This window comes from Emys orbicularis, chromosome 3 (assembly GCF_028017835.1).
Source record: "Emys orbicularis isolate rEmyOrb1 chromosome 3, rEmyOrb1.hap1, whole genome shotgun sequence".
Lineage (NCBI taxonomy): Eukaryota > Metazoa > Chordata > Testudines > Emydidae > Emys > Emys orbicularis.
The window spans coordinates 157716291-157728680 of NC_088685.1; the positions used below are offsets into that span (position 1 = coordinate 157716291).

General features: G+C 45.4%; 1 protein-coding gene across 1 annotated transcript in view; it reads left to right on the plus strand.

The window, feature by feature from the left end:
• Positions 1–12390, plus strand: part of TOGARAM2 (TOG array regulator of axonemal microtubules 2) — a 42578-nt gene that overhangs the window by 6485 nt on the left and 23703 nt on the right. The window contains exons 6-9 of the mRNA XM_065401909.1: positions 4190–4236; positions 6374–6552; positions 7652–7805; positions 10746–10919. Of these exons, the coding sequence (XP_065257981.1) occupies positions 4190–4236; positions 6374–6552; positions 7652–7805; positions 10746–10919 (554 nt within the window). The remainder of the gene's footprint in view (positions 1–4189; positions 4237–6373; positions 6553–7651; positions 7806–10745; positions 10920–12390) is intronic.

The following is a 12390-nucleotide window of genomic DNA, read 5'->3' on the forward strand; positions in this document are numbered from 1 at the left end:
CAGGAAGGACAGGCAGGGAAAACAGGGAGAAGGTATTGCTTTATATATTAAAAATGTATACACTTGGACTGAGGTTGAGATGGAAATAGGAGACAGACTTATTGAAAGTCTCTGGGTAAGGATAAAAGGGGTAAAAACCAAGGGTGATGTCATAGTAGGGGTCTACTACAGACACCTAACCAGGAAGAAGAGGTGGATGAGGCTTTTTTAAAGCAACAAACAAAATCATCCAAAGCACAGGACTTGGTGGTAAATGAGGGACTTCAACTACCAAGACATCTGTTGGGAAAATAACACAACAGGGCACAGATTATTCAACAAGTTCTTGGAATGTATTGGAGACATTTTTTTATTTCAGAAGGTGGAGAAAGCTACTGGGGAGAGATTGTTCTAGATTTGATTTTGACAAATAGGGAGGAACTGATTTTGAAAGTAGAAGGCAGCTTGGGTGAAAGTGATCATGAAATGGTAGAGTTCATGATTTTAAAGAATGGTAGGAGGGAGAACAGCAAAATAAAGACAATGGATTTCAAGAAGGCAAACTTTAGCAAACTCAGGGAGTTGGTAGGTAAGATCCCATGGGAAGCAAGTCTAAGGAGAAAAACAATTGAAGACAGTTGGCAGTTTTTCAAAGAGACATTATTAAGGGCACAAGAGCAAACTATCCCACTGCGTGGGAAAGATAGGAAGTATGGCAAGAGACCACCTTGGCTTAACCAGGAGATCTTCAATGATCTGAAACTCAAAAAAGAGTTAAATGTCTTCAAGTCACCAGGGCCTGATGAAATGCATCCTAGAATACTCAAGGAGCTGACTGAGGAGATATCTGAGCCATTAGCGATTATCTTTGAAAAGTCATGAAAGAGTGGGGAGATTCCAGAAGACTTGAAAAGGGCAAATATAGTGCCAATCTATAAAAAGGGAAATAAGGACAACCCGGGGAATTACAAACCAGTCAGCTTGACTTCTGTAACCGGAAAGATAATGGAGCAAATAATAATGCAATCAATTTGCAAACATCTAGAAGATAATAAGGTGATAAGTAACAGTCAGCATGGATTTTTCAAGAACAAATTGTGTCAAACCAACCTGATAGCTTTCTTTGACTGGGTAACAAGCCTTGTGGATAGGGGGGAAGATGTGGTACATCTTGACTTTAATAAAGCTTTTGATACTGTCATGACCTTCTCAAAACAAACTAGGGAAATGAAACCTAGATGGAGCTACTATAAGGTGGGTGCATAACTGACTGGAAAACAGTTCCCAGAGAGTAGATATCAGTGGTTTATAGTCATGCTGGAAGGGCATAATGAGTGGGGTCCCCCAGTTCTGTTCAATATCTTCATCAATGATTTAGATAATGGCATAGAGAGTACACTTATAAAGTTTGCAAGCTGGGAGGGGTTGCAAGTGCTTTGGAGGATAGGATTATACTTCAAAATGATCTGGACAAACTGGAGAAATGGTCTGAACTAAATAGGATGAAATTCAATATGGACAAATGCAAAATATTCCACTTAGGAAGAAACAATCCGTTGCACACATAGAAAATGGGAAATGACTGCCAAGGAGGGAGTACTGTGGAAAGGGATCTGGGGGTCATAGTGGACCACAAGCTAAATATGAGTCAACAATGTAACATTGTTGCAAAAAAAGCGAACATCATTCTGGGTTGTATTAACAGGAGTATTGTAAGCAAGACACGAGAAGTAATTCTTCCGCTCTACTCCGTGCTGATTAGGCTTCAACTGGAATATTGTGTCCAGTTCTGGGCGCCACATTTCAGGGAAGATGTGGACAAATTGGAGAAAGTCCAGAGAAGAGCAATAAAAATTATTAAAGGTCTAGAAAACATGACCTATGAGGGAAGATTGAAAAAAATTGGGTTTGTTTAGTCTGGAAAAGAGAAGACTGAGAGGGGACATGATAACAGTTTTCAAGTACATAAAAAGTTGTTACAAGGAGGGAGGAAAAAATGTTCTTCTTAACCTCTGAGGATAGGACAAGCAGCAATGGTCTTAAATTGCAGCAAGGGAGGTTTAGGTTGGACATTAGGAAAAACTTCCTAACTGTCAGGGTGGAATAAATTGCCTAGAGAGGTTGTGGAATCTCTATCATTGGAGATTTTTAAGAGCAGGTTAGACAAACACCTGTCAGGGATCGTTTAGATAATACTTAGGGCATGGCTACACTTGCAGATGTAGAGCGCTGTGAGTTAAACCTGCCTTCAGAGAGCGCAGTAGCGAAAGTGCTGCAGTCTGTCCACACTGACAGCTGCAAGCGCACTGGCGTGGCCACATTTGCAGCGGCATTGGGAGCGGTGCATTATGGGCAGCTATCCCACAGAGCACCTCTTCCCATTCTGGTGCTGTGGCTTGTGGGAAGGGGGCGTAGACTGCAGGGCATTCTGGGTCCTGTCCCAATGCCCCGTGATGCATCGGTTCGCATCCCAGCGCCATCTTTCAACGTTTTTTGTACTGCGTGCTCTGTCTTACCTTTCGGTCTGTGGGAATGGAGCCCGAACTGCTGAGGAATATGCTGATGAGTCTCGCCAGCACGTCGCATTTGGCAGTCGAGTTATTCCTTATGATCCAAAGTGACAGTGAGAGCTCCAACGATGATATCGACTTGAGTAATGCATATGACGCAAGTTTGCTTGTGGCATTCACGGACATGCTGACCACCGTGGAATGCCACTTTTGGGCTCAGGAAACAAGCAATGAGTGGTGGGATCACATCGTCATGCAAGTCTGGGATGACGAGCAGTGGCTGCAGAACTTTCAGATGAGAAAAGCCACTTTCATGGGACTGTGTGAGGAGCTCGCCCCCACCCTGTGGAGCAAGGACATGAGATTGAGAGCTGCCCTGACGGTGGAGAAGCGGGTGGCTATTGCAATCTGGAAGCTGGCAACTCCAGACAGCTACCGATCGGTCGCTAACCAGTTTGGAGTGGGAAAGTCGACCGTTGGAATCACTTCTGGAGGCCGATCAGAGCGCACTATAGGACCAGGGCATCCACACTGGTGCCGCGGTGCTCCAGTGGGGGCGCAGCAAACATTATTCCACTCGCCGAGGTGGAGTACTAGCAGCGCTGTAGCCGCGGCGTCCGAGCGCTCTATGTGCCTTGCCAGTGTGGACGGGGAGTGAGCTAGTGCGCCCGGGGCTCCTTTATTGCGCTGTAACTTGTAAGTGTAGCCAAGGCCTTAGTCCTGCTATGAATGCATGGAACTAGACTAGATGACCTCTCGAGGTCCCTTCCAGTCCTATGATTCTATTAAGGAACTATGGGATGATTATAAAATTAATATACATTATAAGTATTATCCCCATTTATTAGTTTAGCTTCTGTGCTTGGGGAAAACTACCTGTCAGCCTTATGCTTGATATAATAATAAATAGTGTTAAGCTACAATTGCAGTTTATATACTTCACTAAGATATTGTATATACATGTCTAGTTGCATCATAATATACTTATTAGGTTCTTACTCACAAATAGATTTTGAAGATAAATTATTTATTTCTTTAAGAGCAGAAGGGCCTAATTCTTCCCTCTGGGGAAGTTAGGGAAGTTATATCAGTGAACTGAGAATCAGGTGGATTCTCTGTCACTGGCAACTTTTAAATCAAGATTAGTTGTTTTTTAAAAAGATATACCCTGGTTCAAACAGGAATTAATTCAAGTTCTATGACCTGTGTTATACAGGAGGCCAGACTAGATGATCACAATGGTCCCTTCTTATAATCTATGAATCCATGAATCTCTGAATCACAATCTGATCTAAAACTGGAACAGACAAAGCTTGATTCTTTTCTCTCTCACACTAGTGTAAACGTGGCTGCTCTAATTTGAGCTGTAGGACCAGCCTAACCTCTAGTGGAACCAGGACCATATAGATGTTTGAAAGTCACTAATGTGCCCCTCCCTCCTGAGCTGCATTGGGGGACACAAGGCTGGAATCCAAAGAGGTGACCCACTGCTTTCAGTTGGAGCAGGATTTGCCCCTCATGTGGCTTTACTAACTGATGGACCCAATGACCATTGTAAAGCAGTTGCCAGCAAACTGAGACCTGTGGGTTACATTTCCTGCTCTGTGATGGTGATTCTGACAAGGAACCTCTCCTCCATTAAAGTGCTCTCTCTTCCTCTATATTTCCTCATAAATTCTTTTCTCCTCAATTGTTTTAAGGTCAAGGCCAGACAGCAATGCTGAGGAGAAGATCCTTAAATCTCTGGGTATGTACAGGGCGTGTATTTATTTTGTCATAAAATGAACACAGGGAGTTCTCCCCCCCGCCCCCCATAGGTGAAATTATATAAATGTCTTACTGGAAAAACATTCCACAATCCTTCATTATTAGAGGGAGATACTTTAGAAAACTAACCCAGAGTCCAGACACCCAGGAAGCAGTGAGGTGGCCTTGCCAGATGTGAATGGATCCAATAGATGACTTCACATGTTTGATGGCAGGGATTGAGAAGTTCACCCCCAACAGCTCATAAATAAAATAGAAAGCATTTTCTCAGCTCCTTTGTCTCATACACTTTACTAGATGGGAACTTGCCTCTCTATATGACCGTTAGCAGTGCTTAATTTATGCCTTAATGCTGAGCTCCAGCACCTCTAGGTTTGGCAGTTCATAACCCAGGCACCTCTGGGCTTGCTGCATCAGTTATGAAGGTAAAATATTGCTTGAGCTCTGGCACCTAATTGCGTGAACCCTGGTACCTCTTTCATTACAAATTAAGCACTGGCTGTTGGTGCCACTCAAGGTTAGAGACAGATGAACCATTTCACACAAAATAAGAAATGCCCTCATTTGCCCCTTCTACCCCCATGAACCTTCACTTTAAACTTGAACTGAACCCAAACTGAACCTTTTTTGAGATCTATACTAGTCTGATCCACTTTGTTTATTTTTTCACTGGTAATTCCAAAACCCCATGACAGAGGTTGTTCTTGCGATCTTTCCAGCCCAGTTTTACTGGACCAAGAGGTTCAGATATGGATTCACACTGGAGTGCTTATCTGAACTGAACTTTTCAACCTCCTAAAGTATAGTTCTAAATATTACATCTGTAAAAGAGGCATTTATTGGTTATTTTATCAAAGGCATTTATTAAGTCACCTCTCAGTTACCCCAGATCAAATGAGATCAGTTGACTCTTAAAAATGTTTTGTTCCCCTAACTACCAGCCCTGCAAACTCAACCTTGGATCGAGAGTCAAGCTGAGTTCTTTCTTTCTCGTGCATCATCACTGAGAATATTCTGCGAGTTAAATTAGGGCCTCAGTTACATGTGTGCAACCCCAGTATTTTTAGGTTAAGCCCTGAGCGACACCTTCGCTACCCCATTACCTTCAGTGGATTTACACAGATTATAACCACTGGAACTTAGTAAATAATTCTGTTGATAATGTTTGAAAAGGAATAGAAACCAGTTTACCTCTCCTAGAGCTGTGTGGGCTCTCCAGGGGTGCCAGGAGTAAAAGTACACGCTTAATTTAGTTGCTGATATGCAGCTATGATTATAAATATAACCAGGGAGCAGATTTGCTGAGTTACAAAGGTGATGTTTTTACATAACTATTTTTCAGAGAAGAACTGCCCTTTGTTAATCCATCTCTTTAGTTGATAAGACTTTGGCTTGACCAGCCAGTGAAAAAAATTCCTGATTTTTTTAAAACATATCTTCTTTTTTTTAGTTTAGTTTATGGTATGATTTTTATGATTTGTGAAGCAGTGCATGGAATTATTAGTTCTATGAGCCTTAGCAGCTCTGTTGGAGAGTAATTCAGCATCAGATGCCCTGTGCTATACATATTAAAGGAAACTTTCACACCCAGTCCCCTAGAGTGTGTGTGTGGACAGAGGTGCTATTTTCAGGGGCTGAGCTGCTAGTTTTGATAATGAATCCACTTGCGGGAAATTCATTGCAGCAACCAGAATTCTTATTGTATTGTTCATATTTCAACAATCCAAAACTTTTCTTTAAAAGCTTTTAATTTGCCAATAGAGAGGAGGAATAATTGATTTTACCTAATACATGGGGTGTCAGAAGGTAGAAGTGTCACATGAACACAAAGTCTGTAAACTCAGGGAAGGAGAATGCTTTACTCAGGCCTGAATAGCTGGAAAGATATAGGAAAATGTTTCTTTTTCCACAGGGAAAATCTTTATTTTCACCCTTCTTCAGCAATCACAGCGGCTCCCCAGGGGCTGCAGATTGAGCATTTTCCCTCACTCAGTAGATCTGTATTTCAAGAAATGTAAATTCTACAGCAGATGCAAAAAGCCAGAGTCCCATCAACCTGTTGGTGCTGGTGTGCTGCTTGATGCACTAATATATGGTATGTGTCTTTGGCTTATCAGAATTCAGAACTCTGGAACCCATTTTGCCTGCTCCCAAAAATGGCTTGACCGGTAGCATGAAGCCTGCTGAATATTTACTGCCATTAACAACCCTCTCCCTCAGCCAGGCCAAGGAGACAGGACCCCTATCGAGCCCTCATCTTTTAAAGGGTGATGATTGGAAGGAGAGCAATGGAAGGGTATGTATGTGTTAAGGTCATTGGAGCAGGGATATCCTTTTTCTTCGGTGATTGTACAGTACCTCCTACAATGAGGTCCTAGGCACAACTGCAATACAAATCACAACTAATAATAAAAATAATAAACTTCCTCTGTCAGGGACCCTCTTCCCTGTTTGATTAGGTTAAAGAGTCAGACATTCGCTGTGTATTTTCTCTGAACAAAGGAGAAGCAGAAATTATTGTCTGGGAAATAGTGATAAGGTTAAGTAGGATGAGTTCTCTGTTTCTGACGTGAATTCAGAGGTGGTGCAAGTTACTCACTGGTGAGTGTGAATTACATGCTGAGACGGTGGAGGCAAGGGTTGTACTATCGGAAGCAACCGAGAGGGTGTGTAGGATACTGGCCTGTCTACCCAGCCCAGGAAGGAGTGGCACCATCCTCAGAGTCAGGTCAGGTCCTTTTCTCAGGGCTTCAGCTTTATTTCCTCCAGATAACATAAATTCAGCACCTCAGTTGTCCCTTCCCTTCTAATGCAGAGGTCTGTCCATTCTCTGCAGGTTCCCACTCTACCAGCCACCTTGTCTGAGAGTCACCCTGCAACAGGAACCAACCTACTTCCTATAGCTCTCTCTTTATTCAGGGGCTTCCTGCCAGAATCTCCCTGCTCCTCGCAGCTCTCCACCCCAACTCAGCTACTTGCTGGCTTTTATAATCACCTGATCTCTAGCTGATCAGTCTGAGCTGAGAGGTAGCTGACCTCACCTGTTCCAGGTGATGCTGGGCCCAACAGCCCTTCAATGGCCAGCGAGGATGTAAATTAAAATAGAGGAGCTTGCTTTTCCTGACGTCTTCCTGTTGGCTGCTTGCCTTCCTGTGACCCCTAACCATCCCACCCACTCCCTTTCCATCCACTCGCAGTAACTTAAAGACATGAAAATTACACCGCTTGTGAATCTGGCCAAGTACCTTTTCTGTTTAATTATATGCAGGGAGGGCAATTGCTTCTGAAACTATTGAGGTGTATATTGAAGCGTATCAGTGTTTGTGACATTGTACCACAGTGTTTCCTGCTTTCTGTATCATTTGTGTACCTTGGTGTGTTTGTGTTGTGTCCAGATCCACGTCACAATATCCAAGTCAGCTCAGGAGAAAATGCGCCAGAAGCAAATGAAAGAGATGGAGCTTTTGCGCAGCGAGAGAGAGAAGGAAAGGTCCCTGCAGCTCCATGAGCAATTGCAGAACGTTGACCCAGGGGCTATTGCTCAGGAAGGTAAGTGGCTGCTGACGGCTATAGGCCTAGTTCTCCACTGCCTCACACCTTGTTTAGCCGTTGACACCTGTGCAAAGTGAGTGAAAAATTCTGTTCACTCCAACTGGTAGCATGTTAAACCTACTGTGCACAGGTGTAAATGAATAGTGTGTGAGGCACTGCAGTGTCAGGCCCTATGAATTAGGGTCACTATATTCCATTCTTATAACCAGAGCTGCAGGGCAGGAAGATCCCTTTAGAGAAATAACCATCATTTCCACAGGGATTTTTTATGGAGAAATCCCACCCAATTACCCCTCCCTCTAGAATCATTGCAAATTTCCTTACTGCTGAGGAGGCTGGATGAAACTCCTGTCAGTACGGCTGACTCAGTCAGTTGGAGACATCACTCTAAAGATATGGGAGACTGCCTCTCTACCAAGGTGTGGCTGACTATTTTCCTGACATAGTGCTCAGGGGTGGCAGGTTTGTAGAAATTTTGGTGGTGCCCAGAACCCGCCCCCGCCCAAACTCTGCCCCCCCAAACGCCCAAGGCTCTCGGAGGGAGTTTGGTTGGGGGAGGAGGAGGTCTGGGGTGCAGGCCCTAGGCTGGGGCAGGGGATTGGGGTGCAGGCTCTGGGAGGGAGTTTGGGGATGGGAGGGGGTGCAGGGGTGAGGGCTGTGGGGTGTGGCTGCAGATGAGGGTGTGGGAGGGGCTCAGGGCAAGAGTAGGGATGTAGGGGTGAGGGCTCTGTCGGGCTGGGAATGAGGGGTTTGGGGTGTGGGAGGGGCTCAGGGCGAGAGGAGGAGTGTGGGGGATGAGGGCTCTGTCTGGGGCTGGGGGGTTTGGGGTGTTAGGCTCAGGGCTGGGGCAGAGGGTTGGAGTGCAGGGGGATGAAGGCTCTGGCTGGGACTGGGAATAAGGTGTTTGGGGTGTGGGAGGGGCTCAGGGCTAGGGTAGAGGGTTGAGGGTGCGTTGGGGGGTAAAAGCTCTGGCTGGGGTGTGGGCTCTGGGGTGGGGCAAGGCTGGGGATGAGTTTGGGGTGCAGGCAGGCTGCTCCGGGACAGGGGCCAGAGAGAACGACTCCCCACAGCCCTTTCCCTGCCAGCAGCAGCGAGCTCTGGGGGAGGAGCCTCCCTTTCCCGCCCCCCCAGCAGCACACTCACCCCCACCACTGTCACTGCATGTGCTCCTAGGGCCTCTCTCAGGTCCAGGAATCTCCCTTGCCTCCCCCGTGGTGGGTGCCGGGGGATGCTGCGTGTGCCTCCTCCCCTGCTGTTGCCCCTGACTATAGCCTCACTGTGGGTGAGGGATGGGGCTGCCTCCTTGCCCAGCATGGGGCAGGAGTGGTGACTGCAGGCGGGGGGGAGAGGGGGCCCGGTGCTACTGGAGGGTCCCGCCAGAAAAGGGAAGGGTCTGAGGTGGAAGGGCAGGCTGAGTCAGTCTGCCCTGGCAGTCGAGATGGGGGGCACTAGGACCCTGCAGCATCAGTTGCTACAGGGAGGCAGCATGGAGCTGCAGGGAAGAGACAGTGACTCTCTGCTCCGGGGCCCCAGGAAGGCAAGAGGGGGGCCGGGGAACACTTGGGGGAGGCACGGGGGGGCGGCAGGTGACACCCGGCCCCAAATATTGGTGGAGCCGGGCTCTGAATATTGCTGGTGCCCGGGCACCACGCGGGAATGTAACTCGCCACCTATGATAGTGCTCCCAGCCTAAACTGGCTCAGGCAGCAAGACATGATGATCTCAGGTACTTACCTACCCCATCATTGTAGTATTTGAGCACTTCACAGTCTTTAACACATTTATTTTCACAACACTCCTATAAGGAGTTATTAGTCCCATTTTAGATATGGGAGAGATCGAGGCACAGAGAAACTAAGTGACTTGCCTATGGTCATATAAGAAGCCTGTAGCAGGGTCAGGAATTGAACCCTGATCTCCCAAGACCCAGGCTAGTGTCCTAACTACTGGACTATTCTTCCTTTCTAATAATAATGACAATGATATTACTGAGCACTTCTGTAGTGCCTTTCATCCAAGACCTCAGAGCACTTTACAAAAGAAGGGGGAATATTATTATTATTCTTTTGCAGATGGATAAACTGAGGCATGAGGTGACTTGCCCAAGGCCACACAGTGAGTCAGTGGCAGAGCCAGGAACAGAATGTGGAGTTCCTGCCTCCCCAGCCCCAAGATCTATCCACTAGACAATGCTGCCTTATATATCAGACCTATGCCTCTCATTATAGCACAGCCTGCCATAATGAAGACAAACTAATTGTGTCCAAAAAATGCTTTTAATCATGTTATGATCTGGAGGCGTTTTAATGGAAATGTTTCTAATTAAAATACGAAGGAAGATCCTGCTTACGCAGTAACACAAATCACCCCCTACACACACTCCTGAGAAGCTTATGTTTTAGAGGAGCACTGAAGCTGTTACAAAAGTAGTTCACATTTTTAAAAAAATGTACTAGAGCATGGCTTACTGACTCTGATTTAATTGCATCTGACGGGCTCTGATTGTGCTGCAGCACAAACTCTAAAGAGTGCAGCAGCAGAGAAAGTTGCAAGTCAGCACTTAGCCCAAGGGCATTATAGAAGGTTACTTTTACTTTTTATTATTACTATTTGGTGGAGTGAATCTAATGCTGGTGAGAAGTGCTAGACTGACAGCCCCAGCAGCATAAATCCTCTATTCATCCCCAAAACAAGTAGAGGAGAGGAAGTGGAAAGCTTAATTTCCCTCACCCCTTGTAGAAGGTATGCCTGTATTTTACAGTCATTGTCCCTAGTAATGCAGTTTTCAAGCATGTTATTTCTGGGGGTGGGGGGTGGGGGCAATTAAGAACAGCACTGTAGTACTTTTAAATAAGGGACACCCCTTCACCAATGCGCCTTCCCCCATTACCAATCCCTGGAGCCATCCAGTGCATCATTCTAGAAGTGCTCTTTCAGTCCCCACAGGTTTTGGCCTGCTTAACACCAATGGGATCATTTCTATTACCCCCAACGTGACCAACCCATGCAGAGCCAGCGTTGGTATTGCCTTAAAGAAACGGGTCAACAGGCCATCTCTGCCTAGTATCCCCATCATCAATCATGACAGCAGCTTCATGCGACACTCATCAGGTGAGACTTACTGTGTCAGTGGGGTCACAAAGCTGTCATCACAATCTCAGGTGTTCTGTTCCCCTGGGAGTGGGGGCTGATACAGTTTAAAGCACAAATGGACTGAATTCTGCTCTCAGTTTCACTGGTATAAATCCATAGTAACCCCAGTGTAGTCACTCCAGACTGAGTGAAACTGAAGTGGGCATTTCTTATGTAGCCAATGGGAGTTTTGCCTGAAAACAAATTTAACAGGGACCTCAGGATATGGCACTTTACCCATTTTGAATTTCTAAAGTGTAACATTGTTTTTGGTTGTAAGATGACATCATAAAAGGGAGATGAATGTATAAATCCAGAAAACCTGTTGTTCACTTCCTACAAAATCACTGAGCTCAACTGCAGCCAGTCAGGATGAACTCATTTGCATATGTGATCTGATTGGTTGCTCATTGTCATTGACCTCTGAGCAGCTGCCTATCACATTGCATGATTTTTCAACCAATCATTATCCAATCACTCTCAGCTGTAGCAATACTGCCTAATACCATTGCAGCCAGAGGAGGTTGGAGACACCCAGCTTTGGCGTCATGCCTCACGCACCACAAACCGCACAGTATTATTATGTCCTATAGCTTAAATATAACAGGTGACGTATGTGGGATGCTGCAGGGTGATATTGAAATTGTTTTCCCCCCTGCAATTAATGGATAAGAGACAGTGGGGGTACCTAGTGACTCTGTGCTTTCTTTGTTTGATAGGAAGTTTTTGTTTTGTTTAGCCTACAACCATAGGACCTTGTGATTCTATTAAATCTTGCAAGCTAAGAAGGGATAGGCTGGGTTGGTACTTGGAAGGGAATCTTTTATGGAACACCTTTCTATGTAGGAGGGGATTTTTTAAAAATGGTTGGCATTAAAGGGTACGTCTATACTTACCTCCGGGTCCGGCGGTAAGCAATTGATCTTCTGGGATCAATCCCGGAAGTGCTCACCGTCGACGCCGGTACTCCTGTTCTGCGAGAGGAGTATGCGGAGTCGACGGGGGAGCCTGCCTGCCGCATCTGGACCCGCGGTAAGTTCGAACTAAGTTATTAACGTAGCTGAAGTTGCGTATCTTAGTTCGAAGTGGGGGGTTAGTGTGGACCAGGCCAAAGTTAATGAGGTTTTTACCGTTGACCAGTGGGAGCAGAGTTAGGCCGTTGCTGAACGCTTTTGAAATTCTCAACTTTAGTTTTTGTACCCTATATATCATACAAACCCTATAGACCACATATAAAATATGATATCCTATATATCATATATAGATATCCCCTCCAGAACCTACATTCTATCTAGCCTTGACACAACATTTGCACTTTTAGAAGTCAAAAGTTTTCTCGTATACAATTTAGAAGAGAAAATTTTGGCCTAAAGATCTTTAGGTGCGAAAAATTTTTACTTCTAGCACTTCGGATGACAAATAGGCTTTGTGACAAAATACATTTATCATG